The sequence below is a fragment of the Mustelus asterias genome, chromosome 6, assembly GCF_964213995.1.
Source record: "Mustelus asterias chromosome 6, sMusAst1.hap1.1, whole genome shotgun sequence".
Taxonomy (NCBI): Eukaryota; Metazoa; Chordata; class Chondrichthyes; order Carcharhiniformes; family Triakidae; genus Mustelus; species Mustelus asterias.
In genome coordinates this window covers 103,373,653-103,392,737 of record NC_135806.1, presented here as the reverse complement: position 1 = coordinate 103,392,737, position 19,085 = coordinate 103,373,653, and the positions used below count along the sequence as shown (strand labels likewise).

The following is a 19,085-nucleotide window of genomic DNA, read 5'->3' as shown; positions in this document are numbered from 1 at the left end:
GCCTGCCCACCACCTACAAGGAACAAGTCAGGAATGTGATGGAATACCCACCACGTGCCTGGATGGGTTCAGCTTCAACAACACTCAGGAAGCTTGGCACCATCCAGGACAAAACAGCCCGCTTGATTGGCACCCCACCAACCACTATAAAAGTTCATTCCCTCTACCATCGGCGCACAGCAGTGTGTACCTTTACAGGATGCACTGCAGAAACTCAACCAAAATCCATTCCACAGCACCTTACAAACCTACAACCTCTACCACTTAGAAAGACAAAGGCAGCAGGCAAATGTGAGCACCACCACCTCCAAGTTCCCCTCCAAGTCACACAACATCCTGACTTGGAAATATATCACCATTCCTAATCTGTCATTGGGTAAAAATCCAGGAAATCCCTTCCTAACAGCACTGAGAGTGTACCTTCACCACATGGACCGCAGTGGTTCAAGAAGGCAGCTCACTATCACCTTCTCAAGGGCAATTAGATCTGGTCTGGCCCAGCTAGTGACACTCACATTCCATGAACGAATAAAAAACATTTTGTAATTGGTCCCGGTACAACCTCGTCAAGGTCCTTAATATATATCAAATAAATAGTGGTCTGAGTAATGACCCATGGGGAGCTGTACTTTCTGCCTTCCTCCAGTCTGAAAACAACTATTCACCACTACTTTGTGCTTCTTGTCACTCGACCAAATCTGTATCACTGCTGCCACTGTCCCATGTATTCTTCAACTTGCTGAAAAGCCCATTATGTGGCAATTTATCAAATGCCTCTTGAAGTCCATGTAAACCGCAGCAACCACATTACACTCAGTTCCACACAATTTTACCATGAGAGATTTCCTTAATTAATCCACACTTGTCCAAGTTGCAGGATTTATCCTTGTAACTTCTTTTTCCAAACTGGTGTTAGATTTTCAATTCTTCAGTCCTCTGACACAACCCCAGTTTCTAAGGAGGGCTTTGGGATTTTGGCTAGTGCCACTGCAATTTCCATATTTACCTCCCATATCATCCTTAAATGTATGCATGTGGTCCTGGTGACTTATTCGCTGGAATTCTACCACTCCGCCCGCCATGGAATCGAACAAAGAACAGTACAGCACAGGAAACAGGCCCTTCGGCCCTCCAAGCCTGTGCTGCTCCTTGGTCCAACTAGACCAATCGTTTGTATCCCTCCATTCCCAGGCTGCTCATGTGACTATCCAGGTAAGTCTTAAACTATGTCAGCGTGCCTGCCTCCACCACCCTACTTGGCAGCGCATTCCAGGCCCCCACCACCCTCTGTGTAAAAAACGTCCCTCTGATGTCTGAGTTATACTTCGCCCCTCTCAGCTTGAGCCCGTGACCCCTCGTGATTGTCACCTCCGACCTGGGAAAAAGCTTCCCACTGTTCACCCTATCTATACCCTTCATAATCTTGTATACCTCTATTAAATCTCCCCTCATTCTCCGTCTTTCCAAGGAGAACAACCCCAGTCTACCCAATCTCTCCTCATAGCTAAGACCCTCCATACCAGGCAACATCCTGGTAAACCTTCTCTGCACTCTCTCCAATGCCTCCACGTCCTTCTGGTAGTGCGACGACCAGAACTGGACGCCGTACTCCAAATGTGGCCTAACCAGCGTTCTATACAGCTGCATCATCAGACTCCAGCTTTTATACTCTATACCCCGTCCTATAAAGGCAAGCATACCATATGCCTTCTTCACCATCTTCTCCACCTGTGTTGCCACCTTCAAGGATTTGTTGACTTGCACACCTAGGTCCCTCTGTGTTTCTAAACTCCTGATGACTCTGCCATTTATTGTATAACTCCTCCCTACATTATTTCTTCCAAAATGCATCACTTCACATTTATCCGGATTAAACTCCATCTGCCACCTCTCCGCCCAATTTTCCAGCCTATCTATATCCTGCTGTATTGCCCGACAATGCTCTTCGCTATCCGCAATTCCAGCCATCTTCGTGTCATCCGCAAACTTGCTGATTACACCAGTTACACCTTCTTCCAAATCATTTATATATATCACAAATAGCAGAGGTCCCAGTACAGAGCCCTGCGGAACACCACTGGTCACAGACCTCCAGCCGGAAAAAGACCCTTCGACCACTACCCTCTGTTTCCTATGGCCAAGCCAGTTCTCCACCCATCTAGCCACTTCTCCTTGTATCCCATGAGCCTTAACCTTCTTAACCAACCTGCCATGTGGGACTTTGTCAAAGCGGGCAAGGGGTGGACAATGGAAATGTATGTTGTCTCAGGCAGGATTTTCTGGTCTCACTCGAGCAAGGCCATAAAATCCTGCCCATTAGTTTTAAATTATAGTCAACTTTTATATATCTAAAAGACTATCCAATTTTTCAAATACCTCTTCTTTTACTGTGACATTGGCAAAATCTTATTTCATTGACCCTTCATTCTACTTCAAGCTTGTTAGGATAAATCATCCATCCAGTTAAGCATGATTTGCATGTGGCAGAAAATACATTAATTATTCTCAGTTTGACATCCTCTTACTGGGTAATTGTTGAGGTTAATTTAATGCTATAATCTAAGATTCAGCGACATAACCTAATACCAGCTATTCAAACTTTTGATGTATAGTTGTCTCACAAATACAGAAACAAAGACATTGGAATTTTTAATTTACTTATGCTTCCTTGGTCCATCCATCTATTGAAATGAGTTGCTAAGCACCCATTTAGTACCTCAACCATGCCCTCTATCTCCAGTGTCACTTTTTGAGCCCTTATTGACTCGTTCTCTATATTACCCTTTTTATGCCTAAAGACGTTTGGATAGTCGCCAATCTTTTCTCATACTCCCTCTTGCCTCTCGTTTTCTTCTTCATTTTCCCTGTGGATAAACTATTTTCAGTCTCGTTCCCATTTCATTATCAATTTGGCATCTGTGAGATGCCCCCTTTTCCTGCTTTGTGATCCAGGGAGGTCTGGCAATGTTTGCCCGACCTTTGCCCTTCATAAGAATGTACTACAACTGTACAGAAACAGTAGGAATAAACTGGTCAGGAAACAACGAGCAGGAATAAAAGGGTCTTTTTCCAATTGGCGGGCAGTGACTCGTGGGGTACCACAGGAATCAGTGCTAGGACCCAGCTGTTCACTGTTTTTTCTTGTGATTGCTGCTTTAAGTGCATTGTCACATTAAATGCATTACCGCTTTAAGACTGTCAACTTCTTTTTCACTGAGTGGTAGAAGCTTCTGTTTTTCTCGCCCTTTTGAAGTTTTGGCTCGAATTCTGGCTGCTCTTCTTTTCCAAGCCTCCAAAACTTCTCATTTTTATTACTGGAAAACTCTCTCAGTGACCTCTGTAGCTTTCTTTTGTTCTTCTGGCCATTTGAAGAGTCCACTTTCCCTCGGCTTTTTGATGTGCCCATTTTTGTTGATTTCACTGGAGATGTGATCCAAGGGGCCACTTTTCATTTCATAACTTTCTTTCTCAGTGCAGGAACTCCTACCCAGACCCATTGCAGGCTCTACTTGGATCGGGAGCCCATTAATCTCAGCCTTTCATTTATCAACATTTCTGGCACATGCTTTGCAGTTCCTTAGGACATTTTTCTCTTTTCATCCAAAACACGGCTCTTTGCTTTGTCTCTTCAAAACAAACTTGGCAGCAACTTTGTCTTTTTTAAACTTGAGTTCCACATTTCCTTAAACTCAAAATCACAACTCTTGCTTCTGAGGATTATTTTCTCATTTTTTTCTATATATTTCTAAGCTTCTGACTGTACGACCAATCCAGGTTCGTTCCGCATTGATCCCTCAGGGTCTGGCTATCTCAACATCTCACAGGGTCTATTCCCCCAAAGTAAGAGTTTTAACAACACCAGGTTAAAGACTATTCCCCCAAAGAGTATCTTTTTCCTTCAGACTTTGATTAGAACTGGATACTTGTATGTGTCGACCACAGGCAATGTTCTCATAGTCCATTCTATCCTTGTCGCCAATGTAATGATGTACACTCACAGACTTCATCAGGAACACAGGGGATACTTATAAATGAGGAAAAACTGTACAGTAGTGAGCAGTCACCTCCCCAGAGCAGCTCCCCAGCTACCCCAGTCCCTACATGTTTACTACATGCATTCTAGATGCCTTTTGCCTGAGACAGAATTCAATCCCCTGGGGTGATTACCCATTCTCAGCAACAACTGGTGAGCCACCTCAAGCCAGGTGACCCTCTTCTGCTATGTTGAAGGGACATTCATCAGACAAACCATTTGGTACATTTTCGCAACTCGCCACATCAAGCTTCAAGAAACATTATTTGTTCCACCAAGGCATACAGGAAGATTGTATAGGTCATACTCTGGATGTGTGCACCAATGTACTTAACAATCTGTACACTTCATTGTCATTGAGGTATGCAGAATAAAATAGCTGGGGAGTGGATTTTATATAACTTAACAATTCCTTCTCAGGCAAAATCTTCACAAAGGGTTGCAAAATGTTGTCAAGAAAGAAGCAAGTAATCGCAAGTCTCTTTTGATATTTGAGTTGGAAAGCAAATTACAAACAGTAAAATCTATATTAGTTTGTACAAACAAACCAATATGTTTACGTCCAACATTGACCCTTCATTCTACTTCAAGCTTGTTAGGATAAATCATCCATCCAGTTAAGCATGATTTGCATGTGGCAGAAAATACATTAATTATTCTCAGTTTGACATCCTCTTACTGGTAATTGTTGAGGTTAATTTAATGCTATAATCTAAGATTCAGCGACATAACCTAATACCAGCTATTCAAACTTTTGATGTATAATTGTCTCACAAATACAGAAACTAAGACATTGGAATTTTTTATTTACTTATGCTACCTCGGTCCATCCATCTATTGAAATGAGGTAGATTAAATTAAATGAGGAGACAACATGTTGTACCATAGCCAGCTCCATTTCAGATAAAAGGTTGTTATTGTATGAAGAAAATTGATCAACTCCTAAAAGCTGAACATTTCCATTTTTAACAGTGATGAAAAACCCACTTGAGTTCCCCTTGACTCAGGGTAAGTGCGCACGGCATGGTGTTATGAATCATACAAAACAGGATCAATTGGCCAATTTGTTCTAAGAAGGTAGCAGTAAGTATAGAATCAGTGTTTGAAACAGAGAAAATGTAAACAAAGAAATAATAAGGTACAGGAATAGAGTGAGCACATGTGAGTTAGACTACTGCTAAAGTTCAGTGAAATCACCAACAGGGCTATATTGGGTGAACAGATGGTTTCCATGTAATATAAATACACATAACAGGCTTTAACACTTCAGACTGGGGCAGCAGGGTAGCCCAGTGGTTAGCACTGCTGTCTCAGAGTGCCAGGGAGCCAGGTTCAATTCTGACCTTGGGTGACTGTGTGCAGTTTGCATGTTCTTCCCATGTCTACGTAGGTTTCCTCCCATAGTCCAAAGATGTGCAGGTTGGGTGGATTGGCCATGCTAAATTGCCCCTTAGTGCCCCAAGGTGTGTAGGTTAGGTGGATTAGCCATGACTATTGTGCAGGGTTACAGGGATAGGGCGGGGGAAAGGGTCTGGATAAGATACTCTGTTAGACAGTCGGTGCAGACTCAATGGGCCAAATGGCCTCCTTTTGCACTGTAGGGATTCTATGGAAAAAATGGAAATAACAACTACTCCTTATTACAATGCAATGATCTGTGCTGGAACATGTGAGCGACAGGTTTGAGCTTAAAACCGTGATGACCCAAAAAAAATCTATAGTCATTTGGGTTAAATACTAAATGGCTGCTGCTGTCTGGAAAAGTACTTGAGCATAAATTACCACAAAGATAAGAAAAGTAAAGACAGAAAATTGAGGTACATGGAAAGAACAGAATGTACTTGAATCATGTTTTCTCAAATTCTGAAATATAATTTACTGATCGATGTTTAAGTAAAAGCATAAGGCATTTCAAACTTTTCATCTTACCATGTCCTCATAGGTGCCTTTTACTTTGTAAGTAGTCCAAGTTTTACCATCACTACTGTAAGCAATCTTGTATGATTTCACATACTCTGGACTGCCAAGTCTCTTAGCACCTTGGCTAATCAATCCTGTGGTTCTCATGGTGCGTTGCAGGTTAATCTGAGGGAAAATAAAAGATTTTAACAAAATTAAAGGCCGTACAGCTCTGACTCCTGAAACAATTTTAGGTTTTTGGTGTCATATTTGACACAGAGAAGAGCATCTAACCCACACCGTCACTATTTCCACCTCTGTAACATCACTCAGCTCATCTGCTATTACTGCTATTCTATCATTCATGCCTTAATTACCTTTAGGCTTGATGATACCGAGGCACTCCTGACTGGTGTCCCACATTCTTTCCTCTGTAAACTTGAGATCATTCAAATTTTGCTGCATATATCATATCATAAATTGCTCCAAGTCCCACTCACCTATCACCTCTGTGCTAGCTATCCAACATTGGCTCTGTCAAACAACGTCTTGATTTTAAAATTCACATTCTTGTTTTCAAATCTCTCCATGGCCTATCTCTATCCCTGGAATCTCCTCTCACCCAGCAAGATATCTGTATTCATCTCATTTTGACCTCTTAGATATCTCTGATTTGAATCACTCCAGCATTGGTGGATCTGCCCAGATCTTAAGTTCTGGAATTCCACCCCTAAATGTCGCCATTTTTATACTTGATTTTCCTCCTTTAGGAGAGGCGGTGACGTTCTGGTATTGCTACTGGACTAGCAACCCAGAGATTCAGGTAATGCTATGGGGACCTGGGTTCAAATCTCACCATGGTAGATGGTGAAATTTAAATTCAATAAGAATCAGAAATTAAAAGTCTAATGGTGACCAAGAAATCATTGTTGATCATTGTACAAACCCACTAATGCCTTTTAAGGAAGGAAATTTGCCATCCTTACCTGGTCTGGCTTACATGTGACTCCAGATCCAAAATAATGTGGTTAATTCTTAAATGCCCTCTGAAATAGCCCAGCAAACCACTCAGTTCAAGGGTAATTAGGGATGGACACTGAATGCTGGCCCAGCCAGTGATGTCCACATCCCATAAATGAATTTAAAAAACACACTCCTTAAAACCTACCTCTTTGACCAAGCTTTTGGTCATCTGACATAATAGGGTGAATTTTCCCATTCTGGGGCCCACCACAGGAATTGTAGCGGGAGAGAGGCGAACCTTGGAAATGTCCGTTGACCTGAGGGGGGATTTTCCAGGACGCGCGTGGCCAGAAAATCCCACCCTATATCTCCTCTTCTGGCTCAGTCTCATGTTTTGTGCTCCTTGTAAAATGCCAAGGGATGTTTTATTGCCTAAGCGCTATACAGATATAAGTTGTTGTAGAGTGTTGCTTATGTTTTCTGGTCCACCTGACCACAACCATAGTGTTAAAAGTAATGGACTGATTTGTATACCAGTCTTTTGAAAGTGCAGTATAGTAAATTAAAATTTATATGCAGGTTTAAAATTAACCAGGTACAATGAAGGTTGGAAAAGAATCTCCACTGCCAACAAAAAATAAACATGCAGAAAGTGTTCCAGTGAACACAGCTGAGTCTGTATGCTGATCAAACACCCTTGAATAGCACCCAATAAATACCTAGTTACAAATGGAATTCACGATTTTAAAATTAAGTACAGAGTAGGAATTTCCAAACTCTGGTTACAAGATTGTCACAAAAAAGAAATTGGGCATTTGTCAATATGTCGTTGATAATATGTAATGCTACTAAACATATCGGGGAGAAAACACACCATCCCAACCGACATTACCATTATCCAGTCACAAGCTTCATTCCTGGCTTCATATTCAAAGAACAACTCAAATGCAGAAAGGGATGGGGCAGGATGGTTGCCAGTTTTTTTTTTAATAAAGAGAACTGGTTTGAGTCTATTTTGGAAGAGGATCTCTAAGGACCCAGATCAACTCACAACAGGATTAGAAATTCTGATAGGTTAAATTAAACAACTGGTTATTTTTGCAGCTTCTTTGTTAATTTTCTAAATCTGTACAACAATGAGAAAGAGAGGTTTATGTTTATTTTTGATATGCAAATCTTCATCGGCAAACAAGATGCATTAATATCAAAGGGTGTCCAACAGGGTAGTTAGACATTGTTTTATATATTACGCTAGAGGCCAGAGCAGCCAAACACCTGTAGTTCTTGTCTGTAAGGTTCAGATAAAGATAGCTTTTGCAACACACATCATGATATAACAGATAAAAGCAAAATATTGCGGATGCTGGAATCTGAAACAAAAACAGAAAATGCTGGAAAATCTCAGCAGGTCTGACAGCATCTGTGGCGAGCGAATAGAGCCAACGTTTGGAGTCTAGATGATCCTTCGTCAGAGCTGGGAAAATCGCAACTGAATCCTCAAATTAAAATGAGGTTACATGAACACATGCTATTGGTATGAGAAATAGAAATTCAACCATTTGGTTATGGCTGACACTCTCTTATTCATTGAAACAAACATGAACATCCGACAATATCCATTAAGAATCAAACTGACAATTTCTGTCTCTGTGTAAAAGTGATATCTTCCTTATGCATTCTTATGTTTTTCACGGTGCTTACATTACCGGTGGTTAGAAATTGCTGATTAATACTATGTAAATCAAAATGATTTGATTTGATTTATTATTGTCACATGTATTAGTACATAGTGAAAAGTAATGTTTCTTGCGCGCTATACAGACAGAGCATACTGTTCAGAGAGAAGGAAACGAGAGAGTGCAGAATGTAGTGTTACAGTCATAGCTAGGGTATAGAGAAAGATCAACTTAATGCAAGGTAGGTCCATTCAAAAGTCTGACAGCAGCAGGGAAGAAGCTATTCTTGAGTCAGTTTGTACGTGACCTCAGACTTTCGTATCTTTTTCCAGACAGAAGAAGGTGGAAGAGAGAATGTCCGGGGGCGGAGGGTCCTTAATTATGCTGGCTGTTTTGCCGAGTCAGTGGGAAGTATAGACAGAGTCAATAGATGGAAGGCTGTTTTGAGTGATGGATTTGGCTACATTCACAACCGTTTGTAGTTTCTTGCAGTCTTGGGCAGAGAGCAGGGGCCATACCAAGTTGTGATACAACCAGAAAGAATGCTTTCTATGGTGCATCTGTAAAAGCAGCTAACCATAGGAAGATGTCAAGTGAATCAACATTGCTACCCTGAAAGATCATTCCAATGCAGAGTTTAAACTGCAGCTCCCAAACACATTTGGTAGCGGTTGGAATAGACTGGAAAACAGAATGAAAGATGCTTGGGCTGTCATTAAGAAATTTACATTGAAAAACCTGAGTTTTGTAGGAAATTATCATGTAAATTGCCCAATGTGTTCTCAAAATGGAGTTCTGACTTCGAGGTGACCAGACAAAAGGAAATTAACTTAATTAATAGTGTGGTTTATTTAAATGAAAGAAACTCCCATGCATTGATACAAAGCTGTGATTTGAGTCCATTTAGATGGAGGTGAGTAATTGTTCTATCCACATCATCTGCGTGATTTTGGTACCATTATCTTCACCTTCAGGGCAATTTCCTCTTCTCAGTTCTACCAGCGAGCTCTGCACACAGCAGGAGATGAAGGCAATGTTTGTCAATCATGTACTACAAGCAGCCTGCTCTTCTTTAAGGCAGGCTCACTCTTCAGGGAAGGTGGGAAAAAATAGAATGATGCAATGGAAATTTTTGCAAACTGAACAGCAGGCAGGATACATAGAGAGATCCAGATTGATAGATATGCCCCCAGAGGCCATGGGCTGGAGGACAGCAGTTCAGACACTGGCACTGCACTTACTTTGGAGGCCAGCACAAAGGTGGGATCAGCACAAGGTGAGATACTGGGCGTGGGTAGGTTGTCAGCAGGCCAGGGTGAAAGAATGATTTGTTTGCCAGCTCACAGAAGGGAGGGTTGGCAGACAAGTACTGCTGCAGGGGAATCAAATGAGGACCTCGATCAGACAGCAGACATGAAAGCATTGAATGGGCGTGCTACCGAGGTGCTGGGTGTACTGGACGGCTAGTCGGCCTCCTGTCACTGTTAAGGCAGGAGCAGCAATCCAGTCTCACCCAGCAGAGGGCATGGTGTGAAGCCTGCCCTCTCTGCTCCATCTCCCTGCCAGTTGTCAAATGCACCAAATCATCTCTAAAAACACTCCAGAGTACTTTCAGACTGTGATGAACCATAGATGGTTAGCACTATGGGTACTTGTACATATGTTACTGTTGTTACTGTTGGGGTTAGGGTTGGAGTGTTCTACCTGTTGGTATTGTTCTGTGGTACACTCCGGTTGGCTCCGCCTACCTGTAGGAGTATAAAGGTCACTGCATTGCCGAGTGACCCTTAGTCTGGGATTGTATTGTTATGCAGTATGCTCCATTCTTGTTCCTAATAAAAGCCTTTATTTCCCGGGTGCGATCCAGCCTCCCGAGTGATTTAATCGCGCATCACAGACCCTTTCCAATAGAAAAGGGTCCATACAATCGGGATGCCTGGCCTCTTAAAGAATGTTAGTACAGGACAGTCCAGCAGCTTTTCATGCTTCTTCTGCTAAGGATGGACACCGCAGGTTTTGCCAGGGTCGGTGTTGTCCAATTTTAGCATCCTGGCATCACGAAGGGGCCTACTGGGCAGTATGATGTCAGGACCGTGCTGTTTCCATAGGCTGAATTCTAATCCCATGGCAAGGGAGGAGGGGAGGGTTTCCTGCTGCAGAGGTCAACGGGAAATCCTGCAGTGTCTTACGGCCCTGCCATCATTAATTATGTAGTTTCCCCAACGTATCGCACAGTGGATGGGACGCTCGGCCATCATATTCAGGTGCCATATTTAAAAGGTGGCCAGACATCCAACTTACTCACAAGGCCTATCAAGATAGTCGGAAGGGGACAAGGACAGGGACCTTCAGAGCCTAAACTCAGTGACACATCCCTGTGCGTCCTCCTCAAACAGTTGGAGGTCAGGTGGAGTGTTCTTTATCCAGCTGATGGGAGGAGAACATAGAACATAGAACATTACAGCGCAATACAGGCCCTTCGGCCCTCGATGTTGCACCGACCAGTGAAACCAATCCAAAGCCCCTCTAATCTACACTATTCCAATATCATCCATATGTTTATCCAATAACCATTTGAATGCTCTTAATGTTGACGAGTCCACTACTGCTGCAGGCAGGGCATTCCACGCCCTTACTACTCTCTGAGTAAAGAACCTACCTCTAATATCTGTCCTATATCTCTCACCCCTCAATTTAAAGCTATGTCCCCTCATGTTAGCCATCACCATCCGAGGAAAAAGGCTCTCACTATCCACCCTATCTAATCCTCTGATCATCTTGTATGCCTCTATTAAGTCACCTCTTAACCTTCTTCTCTCTAACGAAAACAACCTCAAGTCCCTCAGCCCTTCCTCATAAGATCTTCCCACCATACCAGGCAACATCCTGGTAAATCTCCTCTGCACCCTTTCCAACGCTTCCACGTCTTTCCTATAATGCGGCGACCAGAACTGTACGCAATACTCCAAATGCGGCCGCACCAGAGTTTTGTACAGCTGCAACATGAGCTCATGGCTCCGAAACTCAATCCCTCTACCAATAAAAGCTAACACACCGGCCTTCTTAACAACCCTATCAACCTGGGTGCCAACTTTCAGGGATCTATGCACATGGACACCCAGATCCCTCTGTTCATCCACACTACCAAGTATCTTTCCATTAGCCCAGTACTCTATTCCTGTTACTCCTTCCAAAGTGAATCACCTCACACTTTTCCGCATTAAACTCCATTTGCCACCTCTCAGCCCAGCTCTGCAGCTTATCTCTGTCCCTCTGTAACCTGCCCCTTCCCTCCGCACTGTCTACAACTCCACCGACTTTAGTGTCATCCGCAAATTTACTAATCCATCCTTCCACACCCTCATCCAGGTCATTAATAAAAATTACAAACAGCAGTGGCCCCAAAACAGACCCTTGCGGTACACCACTAATAACTGAACTCCAGGATGAATATTTCCCATCAACCACCACCCTCTGTTTCCTTACAGCTAGCCAATTCCTGATCCAAACCACTAAATCACCCTCAATCCCATGTGTCCGTATTTTGAAGGTTGAGCAGAGAAGCCAACCCTTTGTGGGGGTAGGTCACCGCTGCTGTCAGTGCCATGGTGTCCAGCACAGGTCAGCCCTTCTATGCTGGAAGAGAATGAACGACTACATTCGCTCTGTCGCAGTAAGTAAAGTTTCAACTATTCACAGTGACCACAATGAAGCCAATGAATGTCAGAGGACATGGACCACAGTGGCAATGGCACAACGTTGTGCCTCAGAGCCCCGCTGTTGTGCATCCACTCTGCATTGGAGTGTCCTCTGTGCCTCCTTCACCCTTCCACACAGAGAACTGAATGCTGTGTGGAAGTGAGCGATGGAGGGTGGATGGGTGTGTGTGTGTGGGGTTCGCGATGGGGAGGAGGGGGAGAGGGAAAGGAACTCAGGCTCCGAGGGCACCATCAACCTCTGAAAATGGTATGCCTTTCTTGTCCTTATATGAGGGTAGGCTCAGCACTCTGGAGGGTGCCATTCTCCCCATGGAGACCCCAATGTATGCACAGTTTGACACTACTTCATCAGCCAACAGCCAGCCGATTCCTCCTGCAACACCACTGCCTGATGTTCCTCTGCCTTTTGCTGACTCACAGTTGAAACTCCAGAGGCCCTTCATTGGACTCAGACCTCACAGGTGCCTCTTTCCCAGCAGTCCTCCGAATGCCAGTGAGCTCGGCTGACCTTGCCTCCTCCTGCTGTGAACACACGCCCATGCGGTGACCACCGGAGTGCGAAACTCTTCCTACACCAGGACTCATTTCCACCGAGGTGTGTATCTCTGGGCTGGAGGAGGGTGAAAGTATCTGTTCTGATGCCTCTACAGTTGCACACCTCTCTTCTTGTGTCTCTTCTAATTCATCTCCAGGCTTGGGCCTGAGCTGAGGCCTGACAGTGGTTCTTCTGGTTCGGGCATTGGCATCTTCCTGCTGGCACCAGTAAGCGAGAGAGGAGAGCACGAGTAACAGCACGAGCGACCTCCAACATAGCGGTATCCTTGTCCCTGTGGTTTCTATTCCATGGATGAATCCTTACTGGTTGGAGACCCAAATCTAGTCCATCCAATCCAGACCATCCAAATCCATCCCAAATCCCCATCTCCAATAGCCAGTCCTGCTCCACAACTGCCAGCGGGGCTGCCCTCTCCTCAAACCCTGTCAAGATCTTCAGATGTGGGCGACCCATTCATGTCTTCTCACGTTCTCACTGGTTGTAGCTTACCCTGCCTGCTCAAAGACAAAAGAGAAGATGGTGTTGAGAGGAATTCCATGTTGCATCCATTTGTACCTCGCAATTTCACGTTCATCTCTTGTGCTTTCACTCATAGAGATAACCCACTGGATTGTGTGGCATGCCATTAATGCACTGTATGTTATCCAGAAGGGTTGAGGGCCTTCATTAAAAGAAGCATCAAGAAGTTAGTGGCAAAGTAAAACTTGGTAACCCTGAACATGTTTGCATCATTAGCTAAGACACCTTTCAAGACACTTAGTTGAGTATTAGAAATTATTGCCACGAAAAGAAACAAAACCCTGGGTTAAACAGATTGGACATCTGAATGGAAAGGGTTTTTTCTTTAAATTTAATGTATATAAAGAGAGTACTTGAGACATTGCTCAGCGAACCTTATTTATTTTCATTAGATTTAGCTTCTCCTTGGGATTAGGGCATTATCCTATTTTCCTCAGTGGTATTCTTTATCCTAATAGATGTAGAAGGGTAACTTTAAAAGTACAAAAGATATTGAAGACATAGTAAGAGGTTATGTAAGTCAAATTGCACAGCTATAGCAGCAAATTATTGGCAGAGATGTGTGCGTCACTTCATTGTACAGGTTGCGTGAGATCAAGGCTAGTGAGAGTTAAGCCTTCTAGCTTAGATACAGTCACTCATGCATAAGGTGGATTCAGCCTGAACAGAGGATCCAAGTGAAACGGATAATCCAAAGGTTTGACAACTTGATATTCCAGCAACTGGCACTGTCATCCCAGGGGAGTAGGAATGATCAACTCAACCATGCCACACACAAAGACAAAATCATCCATGTTCTGGAAATGTTGTTAGCTACTGCTACATGGACCATCTGCTCACCAGACTGATGATCCAACACTTTAACTGGACATCTTTCTAAGAAGTTTATTTCCAGAGTAATCTCACCAATTTGCAGTTGTCTCAGACACTGGCCTCAATGTTAATTTTGTGTTCAGCAAAGCCGTTAATACTGTGTCACAATGAAACACTGACTGATTTACACCCTCTTATTCGTTAATTTTGCGTTAGTCAAATTGCTCGGTAACTCTGTCTATAATATATATATATGTAAGCTGTTGCATGTTCAATGTTTGAAACAGGTGATAATTGTGGTTTGCAGTAACTAAATAATTGTTGATAACTGACCTTTTCTCTTGATAATCTGGCAAGAAAGGATTAATTCATTCACTCAGTGGGCATCCTAACTGTGATTGGCAATTTGATCTGAAACTCAGTTGAAACTATTAGGCAGTTTGGTGAATCAAATCAAGGGAACATTGACTTCTGTACCCTTGGGTTGGTGGAAAACCCCAGACACTTCTTTAGTAAGGAGTTACTGTGATAGAGTTAAGGATTCATTGAGTGCTTTGAGATTCCAGTGATTTATAAGTTGGTTCTGGACTATATGAAATGCAGAAATGAATGCTGCTCCAGCACTAACACTTTTTGATATGCAGTCACTGAATAGAGAGGGACCAAGCTCAACCTCCTGAATATATTTGGCGCAGATGCTAATTGAGAAGTCACAGCAAAAGATAAGTAATTAAATTTTCAACACGTAATGACAAAATAAATTACACTGACAAAACAAGTTTAATGTGAAGGAATGGTTGTAGTAAGGAGAGTTATCAGGGCACTCTATAAGAGGAACATCCCAGTGAGGGTTCATCAAAAAGAATACTTTGTCACCAAACTGGAAGATATAGAAACGAAGTAAGTACTTCCACAAAATCTTTAACATTCACAAGTGGGAATAACCTGGAATTCACTGCTCATAAGGGTGGTGGAAGCAGAGACAATCAGTGATAGGAAAACAAAATTGTAGAACTATGTGAATAGAGCAAGAAATGACATTGATTGGATTGCTCTGTGGGGAACCAGCATGGAATTGATGGGTTAAATGGCCTCTTTCCATGTTGTAAATGACTCTATGGGCAGGATTTTCTGGCCATTCCCACTTGCGGGATCTTCTGGTCCTGATGAAGGTGACACCCAGCGGCAGGTTCCCCATGGCAGACCAGGCAAGCCATGCAAAATGCTGTATACTTTGATGGGACTGGAAGATCCCGTTGGCGACCAGTGGCGAGCCACCTCCTTCACGGGAAAACAAACCACAGGGGGCCTGGAAAATCCCAGTCTATGACTCTGACTCCATCTCCAGACAGTAGGATATAACTCCATTGAGAAGGTGCCTCAGCTGGAGGTCACTTGTGGTAAACGTCCAATGAGATTTGTGGCTACTGTAAACAAATCACTCGGAGAGGGTCACATTTGTGCAGAATTACTCAAAGAAATAGAGATGAAAACTTAGCTAACATCCTACATTTTTAAAAATCTAGAAATAACACCAAAAGTCTAGACAAAGGAAACCATTGTCAAGCACAATAGAAAGGACAAAAGTGATGGCAACAACTGATGTTGCTTCACTATCTGACTGCTGCAAGCTTTTCCATACATTACTTTCAATGATGAATGGGGACATTAGACGGCAGAATTCAGGAAGACTCATGCGGTTTTCGTCAGAACAGATTGTTTATTGACAAGATCTTCACTCTCCGTAATATCACTGAACAAAGAATGGCAGTTACCATTTAAGCTGAATCTTTGCTTCTGGAAGGCATTTGATAATCACCACAGCAGATTCCTGAAGTGCATGGGTTACCTAGGAACACCATTAGCAACAAGAGTCTGTATCAAGAAAGTACGGCGTGCTGTGAGAAAAGGCAATTAGTTATCTGCCTGCTTCAATATAACACCTGGTTCAGATAAGGCTGCATCTTGTCCCTCTATATCATTTGTAATTGCAAGATGAGCTATTCACCTCGCAGCTCAAAGTCCTTGTCAACATTTGCCCCTCAACCACATCACCGAAAGCAGTTTATCTTATCTCTCATTCATTTACTCTCTGTATATCTCAGATGCATGCAGGTAGGCTATGTAACAAGAGTAAATGCACCTCAAGTGGAACGCACTGTAAAGTGTTGTTGGATGCTTTGCGGATGACATGCTGTTATCAATATAAGTTCAGTTCTCTCCTTTGTGTACCCCAATGACAGCTGACACTTTATTTTGGAAGTTAATGCAGGGTGTCTGAGCTTGCCGTGTTTTGGACTTTGTTGACCATTGCTCCACCATGTCAGGGTACAAGCAAAGCACATTTACAGATGTTTGAAAAAAAAACCCAGACAAATTGGTGGTTAATAAGCTGGAGCTAAGCTTTGCTGTTGTTTCTCAACAGACTGCAAACAAAAAGTACTTTGTTAGTCTGTCTCACCAATCAATAACAAAATCACTCGAACAGGTCCCATGTGTTTGGCAGGGGTGGTCTGACAGATTTTCTCAATTCTGGCTGTAAAGGTAGGTGATAAAAGACACTGGCAGTCAATCTCTTTCAACTTTAAAGCTACCTTTTGGTCAGGCTCGGAAAGAGAATGAGGAAGAACAAAATGTGCATGCAGCATCCTCCTCAACCAGGAGGTCTGAAGCTGGATGATGCGCCTTAATTGGGCTTCACTTTAACGATTGCAGTAAGCTGCCTGTCATACCTCCACAGGCCACTTGCTGTTTTATCATGAAGTAATTTGGGTTGGTTGGCCTGCTGCTAGTGGTTTACAGAAATGTCTCGGATGAGGAAGGTTGATCGGGAGGCAGTTGTGGGACAACAGACTTTAGGATTGCCATGTAGCTTGCCAGAGTACCCCTGCTCTGCCTGGCCTGATGTGGAATTAAAAATAAATGCTTTATTGGAAGCAGACTCTGAAAAATCAGCCCTATCAACACCTGGAAAGCTGGCATGATGTATACTCCCTGCCCTGGTTAAGTTTTACAAAACAATTTGAAGAGGTTGTCATAATTTTACCTGAAGTGAAAGAACATTTAAAATTATAATGATCCGCTAACAAAGTGCCAGCGATGAATTCTTCACAAATTTACCGCTGGGAATTTGAGGCCTGGCTATTACTGACACTTCTGACTCTGCAACGTGACCTGTCTTTGAGCTTTTTGTGAAGTACAAGGCTATGCTTTCTGCAGAATTATGCACAGAGTAATACTTGGTCACTGGAAACAAGCATGTATTTTCCATGCTGTACACATTCCTCCTGACCACTTGCTAGAACTCTACTCACCCACGCTTCCTTCCTATTATTTACATTCCAATCTTGTGCTTAAAACTGTTGAACATACCAGCCCATTTTCCATCCCCATCTCTGTCAGGCCATGGCTCCTCCCTCTCAAAGTACTGATTACATTTACTTATTTGCTTTCTTAAGCACATCTTGCATGCTAATAAGTCTACCTGCTACTTTCTACGTCCTTGTTATTCTCAAGTGTACAGCCTAGTGGAAAATGTGGGCCAGCATTTGTCACATTTGCTGCACCTACATTGAAAAAAAAAACAAAAATGTTTTGCACTGAAATATCTAATAATGACCTTGCTAAACATTCCAATTGAGTCGAGGCTCCTGAGCTTCTGTTTACCATCAATGGTACCATCAAGATGTGCTGTCGAGATAGGAAAGCATCTGTAGAACGCTTGGAGCTAAATTGGAAGCAGTTGTCAGGTAGCTTTAAGTGTTCAAGGTGGAATCTCAAAACATCAAGCTATTAACTAATGTGGGTCACTGAAAATACAAATAAGCACACTGGGGAAAAAAATGCTCACGTTCTGATATACTCAAAGAATGGAGGCTAAGTGATGCAGGAAAATAAAACACTGAAATGGGAACGAAGAATGGAAGAGGAGCCATATATTTGACAAGGAAAATTAGAGATCCTCTCTCCCGCTTTCCATGTCGCATCCTTGTTGACCTAGGATTGCTAATCATAGCCCATGCCATGATCACCATAGTGGAGTAAGGTGAGGAGATAGGACCTAATTAAGAGTGACAGCAGAGAGTATGGGGATTGAACCCATGCTGTTGACATCACCCTAAACTACGCTAGTCGTCGAGTGAACTGGGCAAACTGACATTAAACTAAACATTTAAAAGTGAAAAGAATTTACAAGAATGTTGAAAATACTACACCCCATGGAGGACAGGATGTTTTTAGCTTCACTCCTGCAAACGCCAGCGTAACATTTGTGCTTATCTGCTACAGGAAAATGCCGTTACTTTTCAAACTATCCTCAGTGCACTTACCTGTTTTTTTCAATTTCAGATCAACAGCAGTTACAAATTGTGGTTTTACACAAGACAAGATTTGGGAAGCTTTATATATTCAATCATATTCTGGGACAAAAAGATAGACCACCCCTATTTTAGCAAGTGGATAAATTACTATTGTTTCCTTGACTTATATTTCTTGGAGGCACTGACCCACGATGAATACTAGGGAACCCACAATTTGGTTTTGCCCCACCCCGACTCACTTATATTTCTGATCAGAACTCTGCCTGCGGACCAGCCTGATTGCCAGGCTCGATCACCAATCGGGTGGGAAGCTGGTCAGTGCTGTTCGAAGCAGCTGACAAGTCCATGGTGGGGGTTGAATGGTGAAGGTTGATCAGAGTGGTTCATCCAGAGGTGTGGATCAATTGGGGAAGGAGGGGAGTGGGATGCCAATCTGGGGGAGAAGGCTGGAGCCTGAGAGGTCGGAGGTCGAAGCATCCAGTAAGGGGTGGGGAGGATCAAAGACCTCAGGTGGGGGTTGAATGAGAGGCCTCATGATGGTGGGGCAGATTGGAGCCTGTTGGTACTGGGAGGATAATGGGACATTGT

At 43.0% G+C, this 19,085-nt stretch overlaps 1 protein-coding gene across 1 annotated transcript in view; it reads right to left on the bottom strand.

Moving 5' to 3' along the window:
* Positions 1-19,085, bottom strand: part of LOC144495324 (EGF-like repeat and discoidin I-like domain-containing protein 3) — a 251,911-nt gene that overhangs the window by 70,326 nt on the left and 162,500 nt on the right. The window contains exon 7 of the mRNA XM_078215423.1: positions 5,963-6,118. Coding sequence (XP_078071549.1) covers positions 5,963-6,118 — 156 coding nt within the window. The remainder of the gene's footprint in view (positions 1-5,962; positions 6,119-19,085) is intronic.